This window comes from Pararge aegeria, chromosome 3 (assembly GCF_905163445.1).
Source record: "Pararge aegeria chromosome 3, ilParAegt1.1, whole genome shotgun sequence".
Classification (NCBI taxonomy): Eukaryota; Metazoa; Arthropoda; class Insecta; order Lepidoptera; family Nymphalidae; genus Pararge; species Pararge aegeria.
In genome coordinates, this window is record NC_053182.1 from 14,529,364 (window position 1) to 14,553,851 (window position 24,488).

The window sequence follows — 24,488 nt, forward strand, 5'->3', positions numbered from 1 at the left end:
CGTTCGACGAAATCTAAAATTTCGTCGGGTGAAAAGTGGATGAACCTTGACCATCCAAATAATATATTTAATCAGGCATCTTTAAGAAAGTCAGCAGCCAAGTATAATATGGTGAAAGATAAAATGTTATTTATAATGCAAACACTGGAAGATGTTTATGAAACGACTTGACAACTGAACAAGATAAGTATCTACCCATAGTGTAAATGTTTAGAAAATCCTAATTGACTACAACCATACAATTCCTTATATAGACACCGAGTTATGTTTCTGATACAGTAGGTACGTTCCACGAATGTTGAAACTGCACTCATCATTCATACGTATGTATGTAATGTATCCTGATCTGCCGAGTGGTGCCGTCACCAGAACAGTGTTGTCACCACCCCTCCTGTTCCCGTACGAGGCTACGAAGGAAAATAACGGACAGCGGGCAACAACGTCCTTCGTGCTATTAGTTCTATCGACTGCGACAGCGTGGTGATTATCGGCATATAATCGTTGGGAGAGGTCTTTATTCCAGCATAGTACTGTTGACATTAATAAAATAAATACAGTTAATTTATTATTATCGTACCGTTTCCATATCCTAATCTGAATAGGTCCCGTTGAGATAGCCTCGAAGTGTTCCATCCACAAACTAGCAACCACTGGGGCGACCGGACTCCCCATAGCAACACCATCAATTCGGAGGTAATATTGGCCCTTATACCCTATTCCAAATTGATGGTGTTGCTAAGGGGAGTCCGGTAGCCCCAGTTGTTGCTAATTTGTGGATAGAACACTTCGAGCGCCAATTTATTATTATGACATACATTCGATACGTGCGCTGATATTATGACAGACTTTAGATTGATACTTGAATTATATCTACCTACTACATACTGCCTACCAACTGTTCAACATTCGTGGCGCGTAATATTCCATTGTTATCTTATTATAGGATATGCAGAATTTAATATTACTATATTGACACATATAAAAAGCGTCTTTTGCACTTTGATCAATTAATATACACGTAAAATACCATTTTAAGTGTAGATTCATTGATTAGTCAATATTATTCTTATAACATGCAGTTGAGGTTACCTATATGAATATTCAAAAAGTTTTAAAAACTACTTAGTCATATAAATATGCTTAGGCATTTTATAAAATCTTATTTATTATTTATGGAAGTACAGGGTGAAGAAGTTTTCCATTGGAAGTATAGACAAGAAGCCATCTCTACGATATTCATCTTTTTTAAGATAATTTATGTAATATTATCAAGAAATTATAGTAGATATAATAAATATGTACGTATAATAATATAGCTATTTATAAATACTTCAGTATATTTATATGTATAAAGAAAACTGAACAACCTCTCATTGGACTTTGCTGTTCTAAAACTTTCATGAAAATTATATATCGCTAAAATATCATATGATTTAACAAATTAATTGTAATTATATAATACAAGTATTCTATTGCTCATGTGATAAATATGTGCGTTGTATCTCAAACTCTATACCAACGCGTTTAACCCGCGTCTTCTGTCGCGCGAAGCGTACATCTTCAACCAATCGTAAGAATGTTTCTTTGATCGCAAATTAACAATTCTTACACGTTTTTTAATTGTTGGTTTGGCCTTAAGGCGGACATCACGTGGAAATGTCACCTACGAAACTACTGTCCCCCCTTAGTAATAAACGTTGTAAGGCGCTTGCTTGCATAATTACGCAATGTTTGGTCTCCTTCTTTTAACTGTCAAATTACTGATGACAAATAGAAGAAAACATTGTCTAACTAAACGTTTATTAGTAAGGCCCTAAGTATTGACGTTTTGACCACTCATGCCGTGTAAATTTATATATCATATAAATTATGTATTCCTTACGATGAAATTATTTTATAGAAATTAAACATTTAATGATAATTGTTGTATTATAATATTTAAGATATAATAATAATATATTATATGCAAACAAATTACACAATAACCTATTTGGTCTGAATTAAATGCATTTAAATTTAAGAACCTCCTAAATATGAGACATCACAGTTAATACTGAACTGACAATAAATAAATACATAAATTACGTTTTTAAGACATGTACAGACAAAGAATGGATAACAGCATCAACTATTAAGATGCAGATAATGAAGAATTGGCAAGTGGTGGACATGGCATAGACTCAACATAAGATAAGTATTGTATCAGTAATATAAACGTGTTATGGGTATCGCCATAACGCTAAACTTAGAACAATAAGCATATAAACATACAGTTTGCTCGCACAAATAGTTTCTCCGAAGACTCATCACGTAGTGTAAGTATACCAGCGGCGTATCGCAATTTGCAGGATTCAGATGACAAATACTTAGTATTTCGAAACATTGTTGTAATTTATTTAAGTTAAGTAATAAATGTACTTGTTTATTTATTTTCACAAAATTTCCAAAGTAACCTGCAAGTAACTGCAAATCATTTTAGCGAACAATCTATAATGAGTATAAACCATGCCAAATTACAAATTACAATACTATTTTGGTATGAAAACTGTAGATTGTGTGGTTGTTTTATAAAAATTTTTCATATATTTAGAATTAAAAAAATCAGCTGTGCATAACTTTTGGGACATTCCGTTGACGTTGAGATTAGAAATAAGAGTTTATGAGCAAAAAGTGAAGATCATTCTTTATCTGCACTGACTTTACACATACCATAGATAGGCTATCATTGCTTCTGAATGAAATAACTCTGTCTCTTCAGTTGTCTATAAAGGGAGATATACTTTCCAGCAGCTGAAGTTCTGGGGACAACATATTGTTTACAGAAGAGCTTAGGGTCGTGTGCTCTTTCTGAGAGCTCCCCGCAGTCAAGTGCACGTAGAAACCCAAGCACAAAAGTGAAACAGTTGTGTCTCTCTTCATTATATCGTTCAGCTTCCCATAGTGGACTTAGACTCACCTAAAAGTAAAGACACCTAATTTTAATTATAATCATTAAAATTTTTTCATTCTAAGATCACTGGTGGGACATAGAAGTCATGAGTGGAATAAAGTTAATCTCAGACTTGTGCTGATGCACAAGAGCAAATAACACATTTTTTGTTTACAAATTTAGAGTTAAATTTAGAATAACAAAAACATGTAGATAGCTTTAACCAGTCTGACTATGGCTACTATTGACATTTCCATTCTCAACATAGAAAACTACATATAATTTAAATAAATATTGTATAATTTATATTAAGATCAGTAAATAACTCACAACCTATTTAAAATCTGTTATAAAAATATTGTATTAGAATACCTTTTCAATACATATTGCATTAATTTCATTATGCTATATGTATAACACATAAATATAATAACACTATAACACATTCTCTTTATTTAAGAATCAAATCAGCTGTATAAATATTTACTAGATGGGATGTGCTTTCAGTATCAAAAGTGTCTGTGAAAAATAAGTTTTGTAACTTACAGTAAACCTACACTTAACTTTCTAAGTGAATAAACTAAATTTGATGAAATTACCATATAAGTAATAAAAGAAAAGAATGCCTGGTATTAAATTTAAAGTTTTCACTCTACACACAAAAAAACCAGGCACTTATTCTGCTTGATTTTATATGTTATTGATTCATTTGATCAACTATGTATCTGGTAGAGGTCCACCTTTTCTATACTGCTTCTGTCAGCGTTTTTTTTTATCCTTGTTCTGTATTTTTTGTGTGCAAATAAAGAGTGTAAATAAATAAATATGTATCAGATATATCCAGTGCATTGTTGATTGAATGCTATACAAGCAGAAGCTTACCTTTAACAGGACACCATCCCAAATCTCATTCCACAGTTCATCAAACTGTTCTAGTAAAAGACATTGGTCCCAGTCAACACTGGTTTCACATTCACTCCATTTTTTGTTAACAGGGTCAACACTCCGGATGCCCTCCTCACTGAACTCTACAACACACCCTTGAGAGTTAGTGACCCCTATGTGTAAGTCTTTAGAATTGTAGTACTCACTGAAAAACAATAGCCGCATTATACAACCTTTATCTAAAAGGGATGTGAGTCAACTTACAGAGAATAAGTTGAATAATGAATATGTTATGAATGGTTTAAGGATACTTACTTCAGGAAATCACCGTGCGTGGGCTTCATTACGATAGCTCGCGGGTGCTGTGAGGCTTTAACGAAAGGATATGGAACTCTGCAATTAAAATAGGACGCTTAGCAACAAACTCTCACTTTGTGTACCCTTCATTAAAATGGTCTTTATTTATCATTAAACACATCACGTACATAAATACCACAAACTTACCTAAATGGCAAGAGATTGTAATCGTATCTATCTAGTTTCTGTTGACAAACAGGGCAATTTTCAGGTATAATTGTACAAAACACTTTGTGCTCACAATGGTGGAAACAAAGGATACCCGGATCCATTTTAGGCGAAATTTCTTCGGTGTGCTATATTAAACTATCACTTCTGACGATTTCTAGATAGTCGCAAACTTTCATATAAGACCTCCGAAAAAGAAAATTCGTTTACAAGCTGCAATGAATGACTGACTAAGCAAAAATCTAATTGGAAACTATTGTTCCACCGTCAAGCACTCTTTCCACATCTTGAAGGCCTTCCAAACTACGTTCAAAAAGTCAAATGTCAAACAACAACAACTTTAATAAACACCGTTTCATGTTCTTCTTCGAAGTGAATTAACAAAGCAGTTAATATTTATAACTGTTTTTTGCAATATTTAATATCTTATACAGAATTATTTGATGAATTAACAACATAAAATATAAATTCTATTGAAAGATTTCGAACGAATATTCTTTTTTCAACAATGTGACATTCTGTGATAACAAGACGACTGGCTTTTGATTGGCTGATGTTATAGATCTGTTCCTATTGGTTGGCTAAAGGTTTAAAATCATAATAGAGGAAATTGCGGGAATTTTAAACATGTTCTACGATTACTACGTCTTATGAAGCATAAAAAACAGTACATCTACTTAATTAATAACGAAACAATCTTCTGATGTCGAATCGAGATTATATACATTATTTAGAAGAATACTTTGAATTTATGTTCATTATGATTGTTTCATAATATTTTTATTAATATCTGCTAATCACAAGCATAATAATTGCATTACACTGCAGTTGTATTAATGCAGTTTAATGCAATGCAAAATGCAAAAATACTAGGTATGTAGCAAAAAACTTTTAAATGAGAAGTGATGGGATCGTAACGAGGTCAGCTCTTAAAATTTTGTCAATACAGGAGAGGGCACCATTGACCGTGTGTATTGTGTTTACGGTCTCCATAGAAACGTAAACTGGAAACCACACCTAAACTGAGACCTATTTAGTGCTGTTTGAAATCAACTAAAAGTGCTCGAAAATTGATTTGCGCCTAACAATTTAGAAAATTCAAAGTTTTGTGGCAGACATGGAGTTTAACCCGGTGTTCGGATTTCGAAATTAATTTAGAGCCTCAATTTAGTTATTTGTAGCTCCACATACTTAAAAAAAAAGTTGATCTCTAACTCATAAAAGCATAAAGAATAATCATCGAATGATTACAGTATTAACGAGTAATCATTAAAGTTTATAATGAATGGCTTTGTATGTTTAAATTTATTGTATTAATGAGTAGATAAAGGAGTTCATTGTGGAGAAAGTCCGACTATGCAGCCTAGCAACCTGTTGTAGAGTTTCTCATATAAGATGTCCCTAGAAGGGCATAAGAGGCAGATGCAATGTATTTGGTGGATGCTAGTGATCGTTCCTGTGGTGTCAGCTGGGATCGCTTGTCTTGCCAACCCGTGCTTACACGGCATTTGTCTCGACGATCTCAATAGGTGAGTTTCAGAAGATGTCACATAAAAAAAGATATTCCATACGTCATGCGCAGTTTACAGTTCTTTACTATTAATAAAACTGTAACAGGTCAAATTCTGTACCCCAAAGATATTTTTTGGAGTGCACTCCATACTGAAGCCAAAACTGGCTTCATTTTTGTATGTCTGTCGGTATGTCTGTCTGCCTCTCTTTCTATCTGTATCTTGGCCGCGTATCACGCCGAAACTACGAAATATATTTCAATGCAACTTGGCCTCAGTTCATACTAGGAGGTAGCGTCTCGGATACTTTTTGGATAAACCTCAGAAAACAGCTACTTTGATGTATTTCCAAATTAATGGTCTAGCTCTGTTTCCATGTACAAAAGTCCCTGACATTTTCTTTATAAGACTAGTAGGGAAAGCCTAAGAACTTGATTTGGAGATATCGTTATTATTTTAAATTACGAACACAAGTTTCAGTTTCCATATACCTAAATGAACCGAATTTCTTTTCAGTACCTATTCCTGTTATTGTATCGACGGTTACACGGGGGTCCAGTGTCAGACGAACTGGGATGAATGCTGGTCTGGCCCGTGTCAGAATGGGGGCACGTGTATCGACGGTGTGGCTAGCTACAATTGCTCTTGTCCTGAAGGATTTATAGGTAAGTGCCAATAAGAGCGTGACATGACCGGTGCGGCGGGGTGATTTCGTATCTCACAACAGGCTTGCGACAGCCGTAAATCTAGCGATCTTTGCTGTCAAATGTTGCATAAAACATAAATACAAAAGTGACATTTGTCTGTAAAATAATCAGTAATAATTAATATAAGTAGCAAAAACCCCTACTGCGCATTAGATGTAACTTTATTTATTTATCCGAAGAGAAAATTCACTTAATAGTTTCCACGTGGATTACCGTTTAATGAGAAATATGGCCAAGAATATATCTTTTATTTCGCTATGAAAAACTCCAAAGAGCTAATAACAGTACTTTAACCAAAGAGCCATAAGTTGTTTGAACCCAATTTGTAGATACCTGTATACTCGGCAATCGGCATCTTAAGATTTCGGGCACCAGCGCGAGTAAGACAATTGGACGAAAGCTAGACGTTAGCGAGATTAGGCCAATTCGGCAACTCTCCCAAAACTACAATTTAAATTACATGTGTAGTTATCAATATTTAATTACAATAACGAAACAATAGAAAATCAAAATACTATGAAAAGGTATAAGTCGTCTTTGTACCTACTCAGAATCACTACACACTAATGTAGACTGCGGTTGTACAGTCTTTGAAGTAGCCAACGCCTTTTTCATCATGAACCGGCGCGGACGTTCGTTTTCATAGCGTACAAACAAACAATACTTAATAATGTTATTTAAATGTAGGAGACAGCTGTGAGACCAATTACAATGAATGTGAGTCTAACCCGTGTCTAAATAATGGCACATGCATCGATATGACGAACGAGTACGTATGCCATTGCATACCAGGGTTTTCTGGAGAACACTGTGAACTAGATGTGGCCGTATGCAACTCCACTGAAGAAGTCCGATGCTATAACGGAGGGGAATGCATTGAAGGGCCTGGCTATAAGTTTTACTGCAAATGTTTAGCAGGTAAAAGTAACTAACATCATATCTTTAAAATGTTTTTCTAATATATCGACAAAAGTACGTACAATATATTTTTTTAAATAATAATTATTCTTTATGAGACCCGGATAGAAAAAATATTGAACTTTTATTTTTCTCAGGATGGGAGGGTACAAAGTGTGAGGAACAAATCGACGAATGTCAATCGAATCCCTGTAGGAATGGAGGAATATGTATCGATGCACATGCTGATTATATGTGTGCTTGCACTTATGGTAAACTGTCCATTTTATATTTAAAGAGCTACAGGAAAATCTACAAAAAGCTTTATTTGTGAATTGAGAAACATAAGTACTAAGGATTTTTTGAGTTAATTACATTTGAATAAAAAGAATTTCAAAAATATATACTGTATTCTGATTCCATGGTCCTAGGTTTCACAGGCAAGAGTTGTGAGGTTCAAATAGAGTTTTGCGATGAGGATTCATGCAGTAACAATGCTTTGTGCGTCGTTGAAGATGGAGTAAGAATTTGCTATTGCGTACCTGACTATCATGGAGAAAGATGTGAACTGCAATACGACGAATGCTTGCTGGGACCCAGGTTCTAACAGATTTTTATTTTTTTGCACTCGTTTTTATGAGTTATTTGCTCACAAGAGTAATTACTGATTAAAAGTTTAAAAACTTATAATATATACCTTTTAAAAATACACACAAATTTCTAGAATATCAATGCCCGCAATGTATGCATATTTAGTGATATTTACCGAGTAATTCTTTTTAATATACAGTAGCTTACGCGCCGTAAATACTCAGTTTTTTTGTAATTACTACGTTTTTGCGGCGCTTGCGTTTTAGCCTCTGGGCCCATGGTCAAGGTTAATACACGAAAAATTTTATAAACATCGTGTCCCAAAAATTGGTCTTGACGTCTGGTGACCCAAGAGCAATTCAAAGGGGCAGTAGCGCCAGCATTTTGGGTACCATACCCATAAGTTAGTTTGTAATTATTATTATGTATTTACTCATTGGGATATTTACAAATACACGGAAAACAATACATACCGACCATTGATAACAAAAAAAAAAAAAGAAATACTTAAAGTAAGAATACTTAAGTATTTTTATTATTATAATATTTTTTGTCTTTAGATGTATGAACGGCGGTACTTGCATCGATGGCGTTGATAATTTCACTTGCTCTTGTCCTCCAAGACTTACCGGAACTTTATGTGATTGCCTTATTTTAGAAGACGGTACTTACGAATGTGAATATGTCAGCCCTACACCAAGTTATAATGAATCGCTAACTACAACATTGTTTACTGAATCTATACCAATCGACACTATTTCAACGATTGATTATACTAAATACAATACGAGTTCAGGTTTGACTACTTCGATAACAATAGTTCCAGGAACTATGAATTTTACAAACATAGCTGATACTACAACAGAAAAGTTTACAGGTGCTGTAACAACGGACACTACAGTCCTTATAACCGATTCAAGCATGAATGCAACTAAACCTGGTACAGATAGAGATTTGACAACAGTGAAAACAGAATCAACTGTATCAGAGGTACAATCAACATCATTGAAAATAGATTCAATAACAGAAATAGTTACAGAAATAACACGAGAAACCTTAGAAGTAGACAGTTCAAAGACAGAAGTTACTACTGAATGTGCAGGTGCATGTCTTAAAGTCAATGTATCAACTATAGATCTACCACCTCCTATACTAACAGTAACAACCACTGAGACGATTACAACTTCCAAGGATATAACAGAATTACCAGCTCCTACTATGCCCCAAGACATGACGTCTGTAAAAACTACGAAAAGTGAAAATGATACTTCATCTCCGAGAATAATGGATACAACACCATCAACGGGTACTACAACTCCAAGAGATGTTACAACAGACAAAATGTTTACAGATACTCCCATAGATACAACACATTCCACAGATTTCGTGACATTCAAAGCTTCGACCACTGAAACGACGGAATTAACTGACGTAGATGCTACTACACAGCTATTGCCAACGTTTCAATCGGAATGTACCAATTCATTTTGCAATAATCATGGGACTTGTATCAATGGTCTACACGGTATCAGAGTAAGTTTCTACACGTTCCATAAAACTACTTGTCAAATTTACTTTACATTTAGTTGAAGTTTTTTAAATAATATCATTTTTATAGTGTCACTGTGCTTTTAATTATGGAGGAAGGTTTTGTGAACAAAAAACTATTATTACATCAGCTGCTTTCGATGGAAATTCTTATATATCGCATCACGTTAAAAACTCAACGTCAATGAGTATAGGTTTCAATGCAAAAACACTAATTACTGATGGTCAAATAATGCACGTGGATATAGCTGATGGTGCATACATGAAACTGTATATGGAATCAGGATTGCTTAAGTTTGAATTTTCCTGCGGTTACCAGACAATGTTACTGAGCGAGCTAAAAACTTACGTGAATAAGGGATATTTGATGAGAATCGAAACAAGGTGAGAGAGTTTAGAGTAAATATAATAAAGTTTAAAGTGTTTTTTAATGGGTACAGAAATTGTCTCTAAAAAGAAAGGTGAGCGAGTTTTACTAGTACTTTAATGTTACAGAAAATTCGCTTAGTTTTCAAGCCTCTCTGACGAGTACACCTAATTTTTTTACAATTGGTTCTCACGATACAATAATATACTGTCTCTTAATTGGCTAAATTCATCTTACAAAATACTTTCATTTAATTTTATAATTCTATTTTCAGGTTAGATCTTTATCTAGAAGAGAAGCATTGTAACGGCACGCTTCGACTAAACGACACTGTGGCTATGAGTGGAGGACAAATCGCCAACATTAGCTCTATTGATAATAGCACTGTGCTCTCTTTTGGAAATACGCCGAATAGTAATACTACTTATAGCAAACCCTTTGTTGGATGTATAAAAGATTTGGTAGTAAGTGTTTCCCATTTTTTTTTAATTCGTGGTTTATTCAATAATTCCGAGTGTCTTAATTATGCTAATTAACAGTGAAAGTATCTGACGTTTATATTCTATACTCAGTGGCGTGCACTTCATAGAAGCACAAAAGCAAATCCTACCCTAAACATTTTGTGTCTCATAAAGGAGAAGAATTTTTCCATTTCCTTCTTTATGCATACCCTAGTCAAAAACCTTGTGCACGCCACTGTCGATACTCAAGCAAATTTATAGAAATCGTCGATATAAATATCAAAGAAATCCAAGAAACTAGAAAAATATGTTAGGTAGCAAATGATTAAAAAAAAATGGTAAAGAAGTTTTTTTTTTATTTATACTCTTTATTTGCACACAAATAAAAATACTGAAGAGGAATAAAAAAACACAGGCCGAAGAAGTATACAAAAGGCCTTATCGCTTCGTAGCGATCTCTTCCAGGCAACCTTAGGATAAATGGAATGGTTTAGAAGATCATTTTTTTTTATAGTAAATAAAATTTTATAGATAATGAAGCGAAGAAAGAAATTGTTTAAAAAAGTTATTACTTAAAGGAATAAAGTTAAGCTATTAAAGCTATTGAATTGTGGAATGCGCTCCCACTAAATATACGTGAGGCAAAATCGCTTGTAACTTAAAAACGCGGTGAAAGCGTATTATCTTGCACTATAATGACGACTTTTAGTACCTTGTTTATGTTTATTTTTATTATCTATATATCTTAAGTATTTATGTATGATTGAGTATATATTAGTTTATACTTTTATATTTATTTATTATATTTTTCTTATTTGTGCAATTTTGTTTATGTATTTGTATTTAGCTATTTGAAGGTTTATAATAATTTACACCACCTGTCCGGTCTCGCTCATCTTGTCCTAATCAAAAGGTTGCCTGGCAGAGATCGCTACTAAGCGATAAGGCTGCCTTTTGTATTCTACTTCTGTCTTTGTATTTATATTGTTTTTTTTCTTTTCCTACCTTCATAGCGGTGTACAAATAAAGAATTAAATAAAAGTTCGCGAATTATTTGGTAAAAAAAAAAATCTACGCCAAGAAAGTCTTTTCATATTGCATACGTACGGAAGTGTGCGTATGTGAAGTTTTTCGGTTGAAAGGTCATTTTCTTTATTCTTAATTTAAAGGTCAACGGAGAGAAACGCGAAATTTTTGACGACGCAGTCGATGCAGCAGAAGTAACTGAATGTTCATCACTGTCTTGTTTATCATCACCGTGTATAAATGGCGGTACCTGTAGTGACAACGGCGAAAGTTACAAATGTGCTTGTGCTAACGGGTAAGAATCTTTTTACCCATTTAAGTTTGGTTCCTTCTCTTTCACCATTTCTTTTAACTTATTTTTTTTTTTAAACTAGGGAGTTAGTTTTTTACGTCTTATGAATCTTTTGTAATTTCCTGGAGAATAACAGCAAGGCTAGGCAAATGTTTTGCGTGCTAATCGTATATCTTTATTCAAGTAGAGCCGGGCCCATACATGGTATTTATCATGCTTTGGTTACATGAAAAATGTGTACATGGTTTTTTTCTCACCTCAGCTCTACCAGTAACTTTGAAAACGTAGAAAATATTACGATTGTTTTCTACAATTTGCCCCACAATAATTTTAGGTACTAGTCTAATTTTCTTGTTCTGTGAACAAATAAGTAGTTTAAGGTTTTAGCACAATTCAAGCGAAATCACAGTTGATATACGTACTTCAAACCGACAAGGCCTGCTGCAAGGAATTAGGCGTTCCGCTTCCGGTACGATACCCCAAACAGGTTAGCCCTCTACCATCTTAGGCTGCATCATCACTTACTAACCAGGGCTAACTTATAATGGAGTAAAAAAAACTGTGGATACTACGGACACAACCCTCAGGCGTGAATATATTGCAGATGGATGGGAGATCACTGCAATCAATCTGTGTGCGACCACAATCCCTGTCAATCTGGAGGCAGCTGCGTTCGCCACCCTGGTAGTGGATTCATATGCCAGTGTCCGTACGGCAAGCATGGTATTTTCTGCGAATATAGTAAGTCATCAATACTTTCCTTAGTCGTTTTTCCGATTAGGTGGTTCAATAAGTTCAAGGCCAAGTTTGAATACAAGAATTGAATAAGTCTCAGTACTCGTACTGAGACCACAGAATTAAGAAATCGCGTACACGATTAATATAGAAACATCAAAAAGTTTCTCAAACTGGCAGTTGACAGTAATTATTTTACATCTAATGTTCTAAACTTCTAAAATCTTAGGGCATTCATGTAATTATTGTACCTATCCATCATTTTTAACCTGAATAAATAATTATTATTATTATAAACGTTTACCATAAAATGGGAGAAATTGGAAGAGTTTGTGAGCTAGCAACTTTCCGTGGGTGTGAAGTGTGACGTACGCAGGGCGTTTACACTGTATGGCTGGATGAGTACGTGCATAAAAAATATGCCTTATCAATTTTATGCCTGAAACTTAGCCACACAATTATCATAACTTTAAATATTTTTGGTGAAAACAATTCTTTGACAGTTTCAGCTTTTTCGGGAGAACAATACTCAGAACGTACTCAATATTACGAAATTACAAAGAATATATCTTTATTTAAATCACTTGAACTTATTGATGTCCACCGCTGGACATAGGTCTTTTGTACGGAGTTCCATAACCCACGGTTCTTTGCCGCTTGTTTCCAGGTTCTCGTTCGAGGACGTCTATCCATCGTACATCGAGACATCGTAGATTATCTTAAACAGATAAAAATAATATCATATACTTGCATTACAGATGTGGAAATAACGCGGCCGTCTCTAGCCCCAATAGCAACAGGAAAATCTTCATACGTTATTTACCCCCTATCTTCTGCCGCCATGAACTCGGATCGCTTCGATTTACGCCTACGATTCCAGACTGATGACATGGATCAAATATCTCTTCTGGCGTTTGTTGGACAAAGCGGAAGACATGATCCTAGAAGTCAACACTTGGCTGTGGCCTTCGTAAAGGGTTATATTATGTTGACGTGGAATATGGGAAGCGGTGAGTCAACTTGGACTTAAAATCATTAGAATTTTGGTTTTTCTTGAAAGTTAGTTGTTCAAACTGATTTGGTTGAATCTTTAAAAATTGTTTTAGCTCGTCCAGAGAAGGGTACTTGCAATAATCCTGTACGCATGACGCTGATACTTTTATTTTTTAATGCTAAGCAACTAGACGTAACTATACATTCTTTTTTGCCAGGTCCTCGTCGAATCTTTACTTCGCGAGCCCTCGGCCCTCGACGCGGGGGCCATACTGTCCGAGTTTGGCGTCGCGGTCGAACAGCTAGCTTGCTCATCGACAGCAGACAAAACGTCACTGGCAATGCGCCAGCGCACCGGTCTAACATGACATTACTTCCTTACATATTTATTGGTAAAGTAACTCGTATATTTTTAATAGCCTTTTCGTGAACCTGTTACGGACGACAATAGTTGTCGGAGTACGGCGTACCACATTTTGATAAACGTGTAGATATACGTAGTTTATGTCGATGATGTTACTATTTTATAAACTCACTGGTGCATACATATACAGTGCCGGAATCGGAAGTCTCAAAATCACCGATTTTCTTTTTATGAATTTTGGAGTAAAATAAATACTAAGCATTTTTTTGGATCATTCTCCTTTTCAATGTAATATTTTTATAGTTGCTTGAATTCCTTAAAAAAATACAAAGATTAGATCCTCAAGCCTTCTGATGATAGTCAAATAATTTTGAAGGTGGACACCCATCCGATGACTTTCTCGATCTACCCCATGACCTGCCTCTACATACTGGATGGAGGGGATGTATATGGGAAATAGGGGGGCAGGCTATCGGCACTGGAAAGGCTGTAGGTGGACGAGGCGTTGGCCAGTGTGGAGTTGCACAGTGCACTGCTAAATCCTGCAATGCTCCTCGGGGAGTTTGCATACACTCGCCAGCTACTTATGGGTAAGACTACTGCTTATGTAATTTATTAAATCTTAAAAAATGTATTGTAAACAAAAGTTCTAAGTGAAGATAGAAATCGAGGTTGTAGCTCAAATGTTTAAGTTGCAACTTATATACTGCGTGTGCTTCGCCAAATGTAAATTAGCTCAGGTCTAGTCTAAACCAATTAACGCCCTGCCAGAATAAATGACCTTTCAGCTTTCCGCGCTTCCATTTTAAATCCATTTTAGACCACAAATCTGGTGAGATCACAGTTAGATTAGAGTCAAAAGAAGAATGCTACGGGCATAGGTGGAAAAGGTTGGAACTCAGGTCATAATGATAGAATTTGCTTCATATTTTGTCCAAAATCGATGATGCCTTGGAATCTCATCTCGGAGATACTCGGCGCAATCGCCTTGCAATCAATCATGCCAAAGACAGAAACATAAGTTGCGAAATACACATGATATTTGCAAGATTTGCAAGTTATTGGGTATTCTGGTTGTGCGAACTTTCTGTGATGCCACGTCTCGTTGAATACGAGGTCGCGGTGAACGGCGGATTTGAATCGATGGTGGGTTGCTGCTATCTACGGATTGCCCTTAAATGGAGCCCTTTAAAAAACAGGTGCATTTGCAACGAAGGATGGTTCGGTGCGACATGTGCCAGCACACAGAGTCCCTGCGACCGCTCTCGTAACCGCTGCCGAGGCGCCTGCGTCATCTCTCTCGATGACGCACAGTGTGACTGTCCTTACGGGAAAACTGGCCTCCACTGCGAACAAGGTCAGTTCTAATGAATCAATTCACACCGCTAATGGGTTTATTGTACTTGCATTTCTTTGTTGTCGTGTTTAACTCTGTCGTTTTAATGCATTAAATCTCTCAGGTCAATCACTTAATGGGGGTTTATTAAACGTTGACCGTTTTTGCTCTTCATTATAGTTCATTTACTTTATTAATAATATTGACGTTGCAAAATGCAACACAAGATGTATGTACTAAATAAAAGACTATCATTTGTCATTCATTTAAGTATATCGATTTCCTAAATTCTAGCTGGTAATTAAGGTTTTATTAAAATTTCAATTATAACGGACTGCAGGCAGCAGCGTCCTTTGTTCTACTACTAGCATCTACTCCGATCCCAAACCCATCTGCCCAGCGTGGTGATCATGGTCAAACCCACCCATTGGGTGAGGTATCTTACCCATTTCATCTTGATGCGATGTAGAAGGGGAGTTGGGAAGTTAACAACATATAAATAGCGTCTTAGGTTGAATTGGACTTTGTTACCAGAGTAAAAGTTTAGAAACTAAAAATCTGCATTATATGAGAAAAAAATCGTCGGCACTTCACAACCATAGATGTGAAACATTTATGTTAATATAAGAATTAATAATTAAAAAAAATATGAATTAATAATTATAAAATATAATAAACAAGAAGAGTTTTTCTGTGGTATCCGCGCACGAATACAAGAAAGGGTCCAGAGCGTTAGCGTGACGGCACAAGTGAGTGTCATTCCATTAGCCCTGACGGCACAGGGTTTTACTGCAAAGGCGCAGTAAAACCCTGTTCCGTAATATAATATCATACACTGCTCAGGATTGAATTTCACTATCTTTTTTCAAAACTCCTAAACTTAATAATTTGAAAAAGACTTTCCACTGTTCCAGATTTGATGCCGATAGACCTGTTATTCTCTGGAACACGGTCATATTTAAAATTTTATCCGCGTTCAATATCGAGCGTCAGTTTATCTTTTGAGGCAGAAATAAAACCAGCTAAGGAACGGGGTATCGTGATTTTTGTGCAAACACCACATTTTTATACGGCGCTCTCCCTCCAAGGTGGACTATTGGAGTACCGGTGGACTGGTAAGTACACAAGTATAATCGATATAAATATTTCGTGTTCAGCGACCCTGGCTAGACATTCCGTTTTTACATCGAGCCAGACATGCCAAGGTCAGTGCCCCGTTAATATTCCGTCTGGGACAGAGAAAAGGGACCAACCTACTTGTATGATTTCATTATCAATATCTTTACAAATCGCATGGAAATAAGTAGGTGTATTATTTTTAATGTTTTGCCTTTTGTCTTTGATTAATAATATTAAAAGTAATTAATCTTTTATTTGAGAAAAGAACAACACATAGGAATTAACATATAGAGTACCTACACGCTACACAAGAACATATCAATGAGAACATAAACAATAAAAAAAGAAGAGATCTTTAAATTAGGTAACTAAATAAAATTAAACAAACTTGAAACTAAGGCTAAGGAGGATTTTAAGGCTTGATATAGTAAAGCTCCCAAATTCAAAATCAAAACTCTAAACTTACTAATTCAAATATATATATCGAAAGCATTTCTGATGCGTAAGTTCTGATGATAGTGATAGAAAAATGAATTCCAAATGCATGTACGACTTAGGAAAACCTCACAACAAATATTAACAACATTTCATGATTGTAAAAGCAATTCATTATAGAGCTTTTTTACGAAAGGGTGATTTTAGGGTTATGTGTGTAAGTTTGTATTTTCATGCCTTTGTTGAAATTGACAGAAATATCAATTACTTATTTTTAGTAAAAAAAGTTAGTATGCTAATAAAAAAATTAAAACAAAACTTGAAATTTGAATAGGCACCGACGATTAATTTGCTTAGTGAAATAAATTTGAAACATTCATGTAACATTTCAACTCCATCAAATTGCATTGCATTTATTTATTTATTTGCTTCAGGCAACTGGGCACATATAGAAAACACAATGTACGATACAAATATTAATAATATAATACTTAGGTACTTTATTGTTATTATTTATGTTGCCGCTCAGCAGTCATGTGATAATACGACTCTTCCAGATCATCTGTCTGGATTAACTTCACTGGTCAGATCGGGTGTAGTGCTATCAATGTCCCAGTGGCACAGCGTGAAGTGTGGACGCTATGGCAACCGACTGTACGTGTGGGTGGACGGTGCCTTAAGTACCGAACCGATGTTAGCCCATGCCTACCCTCACACGGCCAGCGAAGCTTCTATAGTCCTAGGTATATTTCAAAAAATGTATTCTTGCTGATAGTTTTAAATAACTTTGTGTTTAATTTGTAGTGTATATTTGGTGCAGTGTGCAGTTGTATGTCACTCCATAATAGTTGCAAAAAGACACAAGGGAATTTATTCGCAATGCAGGTGTTTTTAAGATTCATTGTCGAACAAGTAATAAAAATCGCGCGGTTGAAGTGCCTACTAGCTCCAAATCGCTAGCTGGAAACACCAGAGAGCAGACCATTTTCCATAGTATGCAATGCCATTTCATAACTCTCACAGTCGAAAGGTGCCGAAGCAGCATTATTGCAATGTTCTGAAGGGCGTATTTGCCGGTGTAATTATAGGGCATATGAGGCTTAACAACAACTTCTCAGGTTGATGGATAGAGGTTGGCATGTTGCAGGACGAGATCTTTGCATAGTGTTCAAAAAAAGAAGGAAATTGAATCGCTTCCACAAAGGCCGTCTGAGTTCGTGGCTCATGTTTATATTAAAGGAGAAGAAGAGTTTAGCTAGAAAAATTCTGGTCTTTTAACGTAGCAAAGTTATTTACTCAAGGTGGTGCTCAAGATTTGGCTGTATTACCGTTCGACGTTATGTCTGGACCCCCTGAGTCATATAGTGGCTGCTTTAGGAGTTTCCACGTGAACAATATACTGCTACCCTTGGAAGAACAAAACATAGAAGGTAATTTTTCTAACCTTAATATTCTAGACCATAGCAAAGGCATCGTTCAAATGTCAATGTCCAAAGTGCTCTCTTGGGATTAAACCATTTATCTACAATCGACAGGTTCTGAATACTAAAATAGGTATCTATTGTGTGTTTAGCATTTATTTAAGAAACGACACTCGTAAACCTTAAACTAAACTTAGGTATATATTCCTAGCTGTAGTAAAAAGTTTAAGGATGTAATTTTTTTTTTCGCCATTGTTTGTGCCTGGAAAAAATCGCTACGTAGCGAGAAGGCCGCCAAATTGTAAACGTTGTTTTGTTATACTTTTCTTTTTGTTCTATGTACTTTTTGTGGTGTACAATAAAAGTGTATTCATTCATTCATTTTTTTTAGTAAGATTAATAATCAATATTTATGCCTTCCCACAACGTTTGAGTGCTTTATGCATAAGTATGTTAAGTTAAGTATGCCCAGCAGTGATATAAAATAGGCTAATGATAACAATTACTATATATGTATATAACTGCCTCGTTGGTCTGTTAGTTATCATGTTAATAAATAAATAAATATACTACGACAATGCACACATCGCCATCTAGCCCCAAAGTAAGCGTAGCTTGTGTTATGAGTACCTACTCAGAATGATGAATATTTTTATGAATAATATACATAAATACTTATAAAATACATATAAACACCCAGACACTGAAGAACATTAATGCTCATCACACAAACATTTTCCAGCTGTGGGAATCGAACCCACGGCCTTGGACTCAGAAAGCAGGGTCGCTGCTCACTGCGCCACTAGGCCGTCAAATACATGCTCTACGGATCACGAGCTGGGATCGACTCTAGTCTGACCAAAAGTAGTTTAGTTAGTATATAGTAGATTAGTTGAGTTTTTCTGTCGACTTTTCGGCTATATGGACGAATGTTTGTTTTAAATCTTTATTCCACAATAACAAAAAAAGTATCATGTACATGAAACTTAATGCCTGCCATTTTCTTTACGTTTACAAAGCTAAGTGGTGCCATGTGCGTCAAAATAAAACGAGTAATGTTGACGCACAAGTTTTTGAACGAGTTGAGTTCATAGTTACTTTGTTAACTCAGAGGGCCAGAATGTGGGAGCTTGCGAAGGAGCGGCATGCAGTGGTACCAACATAGGTAGTAGTGGTCTAAGGTGCCGACGTTCCGCTTGCCGCACAAACGAGTGTGGTTCGGGACGCTGCTACAGAGGACGATGCTTTTGTCCCGCGGGACGAACCGGCTTGCAATGCGAACAACGTAAGTTTATTTTGTTATCACCATTGTGGCGGTCTCCACATAACCAAACTAAATGGCGCCACAAAGATCCTGCATCGCGCTAAAGAAGTGTTCACAAAAATTTACCTAATATATAGATACACCTTCCAAAGGATTTTTTAATTTTTTTATTCCACTACAAATTAGCCCTTGACTGCAATCTCACCCCTGGTAAGTGATGATGCAGTCTAAGATGGTAGCGGGCTAACCTGTACCCCTAATCGGTTTCAACGCAGCATCGCACCGGAAAACTAAATCGCTTAGCGGTACGTATTTGTCGGTAGGGTGGTAACTAAACACGGCCAAAGCCTCCCACCAGACCAGACATTATAAATTCCCAAATTTCCCCTGCAAGGCATCGAACCCGGGACCTCCTACTTAGATTCATAGCGCTCACCGTTCCGCCAGGGAGGTCGTCAACCTCGGTCGGACCTCGGTCCCATAGCACGATCACCTGCGCGGAGGAAGATCTTCTTATTGGTACGGTTGAGCGCATGATGCGCATCACCATAGCTTCCGTACAGCATCATATCAATCCATTACAGACCCACTACTGGTACAGCTCTTCTCCCATAATGAGAAGAGATTAAGGCCGTACCATCACGCTGGCCCAATGTGGTTTGGTAGACTCCACACACCTTTGAGAACATTATAGAGAACTCTCAGACATGCTGGTTTCCTCGCGATGTTTTCCTTCACCTTTGAAGCAAGTTATATTTTAATTGCTTGAAACGCACATAACTTGGAAAAGTTAGCGGCCCGATCCAAAACGAGTCAAGGCAGACAAATGTCCAAACTAACAAAAATGAGGTACGGAGAGATTTAGGTCGCCGAAGTTCTCAATTTTCTTTCTAGGAGAGAATACTTTATACTAGCTAGTATTATATTAAAGCGTGTTTGTTTGTTTGAACTTACTTATCGCGCTTATTGTTGGTTTAAAGTTAGTTGAAAGGTTGGGGAGTAAAAAAAGCTACTTTTTATCCCAGGAAAACAGACGACGTTTCTAAAAAAACCGTAATAAACGCGGACAAAGAACGTGGGCAACAGATAGTAATCTTATAAAAACCCATGCTCTGCAGCCCGATAGAACAAGTGGTTTCGACTTATGAGTTTTAAAAAAAAAATGCTGTTTTAGCGGCTGTAAATCCTTGGTCTATAATTTTCTTAATACAGCCTTCAAAAAAAAATAAGCCAACAAGGAACCAACAGTTGATATTAGGGATGCAGCAAAGGTCAAAAAGTATTCATCCATGTTTATCGTATCGATATTTAAAAAACTTCGACTTCGATAGATAAAAAAAAAAAAGTAAGATATAAGAATCCAATTCCGTTCATTCTGAATTTCATATATTTGTTTGAGATTTGATTAGATTTTTCCCCGAGGCCCTTTTTAGGTTAGTATTTACTTACACCATTCAATAAGAGACGGGTAGCGATAAGGACGCCATATTATATATGCGTTGTATTTTTTTCTTTACTCTGTAATTTTGTAAAGAGTGCAATAAAAGTGGGTTCATTCATTTATTTAGAGATAAACTGTTCGTTTGTGTTTACGAAATATCTGACCCTTATACAGCTCATGTTTTGAACAATAGCCTTTAAAATATTAAAAAAATTAACTGCTGAAACAATTTCGCAGAAATTTTTACAGTGAAACTAAGGACTTTGTAAGAATTACATCTAGGCATGATCAGATTTTGGGGAAACTTCATCAAAATCTGCCCAACCTAAATTATCAAAATGGTCGCCGCATGGTAAATAACGTCCCGACCTCTGTGCTACAGGACGTTTTTTTATCTCGTTGCTAAAGTGGTTTTATTGTCTTACACGTATCTAAACTTTAAAATGTCACTTAAAATATATTACAGATATAAACATCACAATACCACAATTCGACGGTGAGGCTATGATGTCACTAAACCGCATAGTTCCCGGGAGAAGTGAGCAGATACTAAATTCGGCGCCATCTCGACCCTCCTACCTTGCCTTTAACTTCACCACAGCTGATCCTAATGGCCTGTTATTTTGGATCAATATGGTAACCTATTTTTTTTTCTCTGTAGTTTTTATCTATACAAAATTATTTTTATTTTACATGAATTGCGCCTTGAGCAGATGTTTTCTAGGCAGAAACAAGCTAGGTATATCCAATCCGACTGATTTTGATGCATGTAGAGTCAAATCAAATGTTAGGTATATAAGCAGTTATTACGAGTTATACCCAGAGGTATTGGAATAAATATACTTGTAACTATAACTGTCCGATTTAAACTTTATTACTTCTCGAACTTCGTTTGTTTCGTAGGTACACTCGCAGCTGACTTCCACGACGACATAAAGTTTGAATCGGACCATTATTAGCAGTGGCTTGCATAGAGGGTATGCACAGGGAAAGCAGATGATATAGAATGACGTAAATCTCCAGTAAGAGTTATAAATACTTGAGGGTTATATATCTTACAATGCCTATCCTTTATAACTCGTATTGCAGATTTTGTTCATTTTATATCATCTGCATACCCTGTGCAATGTGCATACCCTCTGTGCACGTCACTGATTATTAGGGGGCGTTCATAAAAATAAGTGAGATGTTTGAGGGGGGGGGGGGGGGGGGGGGTTCATTGGTCTTTGTACAATAACAATCCAACGCGTTTACGTAAGAAACCCGCATTTAGAAAAATCTCATGTAAGATTGGGAGATGGGGGATGGGACAGGGGGTTGAATAAAATCTCACGACATCTCAGCAGGGGGGAGGGAGGGTCCAAATAAATTAAGAAAACACCTCACGTAATTTATGTACGCTCCCTTAACAAGCAGATTGTACCTGTGTGTTATATTTAGTGTTTTTTTTGTTTATAATTTCATATTTTTAGGTGTACAATACAATGTATTTTCATTTCATTTTTCATTTCATCTTATCTCTCGGTGTCGTTGTCTAACTAATATATTTTTTTATAGGGAAGCGATTTTCTTGGTCTAGGCCTCGCAAATGGCTACTTAGAACTTACGTGGTCTCTACACTGCAATAACTCGAGTAAACGAAAATCAGAATACTTCCCGCTGCCCCCCAAACTGCTATCTAGTTTGGTTCAAGCTGGGTTCATGGCAGATAGCGAATGGCATTCGATAGTGCTGACACTGGTTAATAATATCACCTTGATTGTCGATGGAAGGTCCTACATAGAGGAGCAGTGCTTGAGCGAGAAGGATTATGAAGATTTGGATTTATATGTTGGTGAGAAACTTATTTTGTTTAAATTTCAACGTCAAACAGTTTTTTGCTTAGTAAGCGTCTTTCTAACAAAGAATACATACCGCTTCACTTACAAAAACATGAGGTGACCCAAGTTAATATACACGAAATTAAAGATTTTAACCCCAGACGTAAAAACGATGAGATGTTATATGTTTGATGTGTCTCACACACACACAGAAACACAGTCCGTGCGTGTGTGATTGTGTGTGTGTGTGTTAGCGTGCGTGTGTGTGCGCGTGTGGGTGTGTGTGTGCGTCTGTGTGTCTGTGACCCGATTTGTATTTTCTTTAATGAAAATCAGTCTACCAGTAAGTATACCTACAATCCAGTGTGACTGTATGTCACACCCTTTATTTGATCTAATTAATAATCCTGTTCTATTTACAGGGGGTGTTTCCAACGAAGACATTATTGCCCGAAAAATATTCCCCCAGAACTTCAAGGGCTGCATCGACAAAATTTCAACGAGAGAACACACCTTTTTGATCAACTACACAGAAGTGTACAGCGAAAACGTGCGATCATGTCAATTGTTTCCCACTTTATAGATGGTATTATAGTAAATTTAATGTTAGGAAATAATAATAATAATATAAAAATAATAGTACGAACTTATTCAATGATAGGATACATTATAAGTAGATTGGTAGGTAATTTACAAAGTCCGTCTATCTCAAGAAGACCTATCAGTTTAGTTGGCTGCCTCTAAACAAATGACAGCTTGAATTTTGACCCCATATGAAGCGCCCAATGTGGTATACGAGTGTTCCTGGAAATAATGTTAATGTGTTTTGGTAAATTTCAGTTTCTTGGACAATCAATTGGAGATAAAAACAAAGCGCCAAAAGCCAATCCATTGTCCAGTGACAATATCAGAGGTCATTGTTTTGCATAGTTAAACACACAGACACTGTGCTTTTGTCTATATTTTTTGTGGGTGTAACTTTGTGATCTATAGATATGAAGTATTTGTTATACCTATACATAAAAAATACGTTCTCAATTCGGTTTAACACCAAGAACATAACTGCGCAGATATATCAGCGCTTTATAGCTAAAAGAACTGTGGCGCCAACAGAATCGATTTTAAATTGATTTAAGCGTTCTACAAAAATGGTCCTTCGAGCCGGATTTATTTCTAAAGTAATACTTACGACATTTTTTTTTTTTCATTCGTAGTTTATTACCAATTTAAGTGTTTCTAATGTAAAATAAATCGACTTTTCGCCTTACGGAATACTGATTATTCGCGGCATCTCTATTAACCTGACCTCTAGTAATAAGCAACACTAGAGTTACGTGATCATCTACAGTATGAAATGTAAAGTGGCCTAAGTATTCAAATGGCTAATTAAGTTAAGTATTAAGTCAAGAACATGACAAAATTACGAGCATGCCTGGACTCTAGTTATAAAATTAGTCTAATTTAAGTGTAGATATTTAAATTAATACTCATAGTACAAAAGTTTTCTAGTCTTTATAGTTACATATATTTGTCTTGTGATGTTACCTTTTGTAAACTACTTATTCACTATATGGTTTGGTACTTGTGCATTTTTATTAAACCTTCTTTATTAATCAAATATTGTCTATGATTTCTCATTATCGAATTATATATTAAATAATTACCACGGCTTGCTAGACCTATTCTTATTAAAACAATTTTGATATATGTTTGATATCCATCCGTGTCTGGTCTCTCAGGAGTAATATACGCATTGTCGTTATTTTATATTGTCATTATTTAATAAATAGGGTCCCCCTGAAAACCAGCGCCGCAGCTCAC

The 24,488-nt window shown here is 35.9% G+C and overlaps 2 protein-coding genes across 2 annotated transcripts; one reads left to right on the plus strand and one right to left on the minus strand.

The window, feature by feature from the left end:
* Nucleotides 1-1,317: 1,317 nt before the first annotated feature.
* LOC120637417 (MKRN2 opposite strand protein) lies at nucleotides 1,318-4,695 on the minus strand. The gene is made up of 4 exons (XM_039909253.1): nucleotides 4,319-4,695; nucleotides 4,130-4,207; nucleotides 3,812-4,019; nucleotides 1,318-2,956 (listed from the first exon to the last, which is right to left on the minus strand). Exons 1-4 carry the CDS (start codon nucleotides 4,441-4,443, stop codon nucleotides 2,723-2,725), a joined length of 645 nt encoding a protein of 214 aa, XP_039765187.1. The 5' UTR covers nucleotides 4,444-4,695; the 3' UTR covers nucleotides 1,318-2,722.
* Nucleotides 4,696-5,734: 1,039 nt separating this feature from the next.
* On the plus strand, nucleotides 5,735-23,250 carry LOC120637312 (protein eyes shut). The gene is made up of 21 exons (XM_039909092.1): nucleotides 5,735-5,868; nucleotides 6,367-6,515; nucleotides 7,245-7,475; nucleotides 7,613-7,726; nucleotides 7,886-8,054; nucleotides 8,606-9,578; nucleotides 9,664-9,977; nucleotides 10,235-10,424; nucleotides 11,591-11,742; nucleotides 12,344-12,480; nucleotides 13,233-13,484; nucleotides 13,686-13,859; nucleotides 14,208-14,421; nucleotides 15,031-15,188; nucleotides 16,082-16,282; nucleotides 17,279-17,464; nucleotides 18,023-18,151; nucleotides 19,254-19,427; nucleotides 21,314-21,483; nucleotides 22,405-22,681; nucleotides 23,090-23,250. The coding sequence occupies exons 1-21, from the start codon at nucleotides 5,735-5,737 to the stop codon at nucleotides 23,248-23,250; spliced, it is 4,659 nt and encodes a 1,552-aa protein (XP_039765026.1).
* The last annotated feature ends 1,238 nt before the right edge of the window (nucleotides 23,251-24,488 follow it).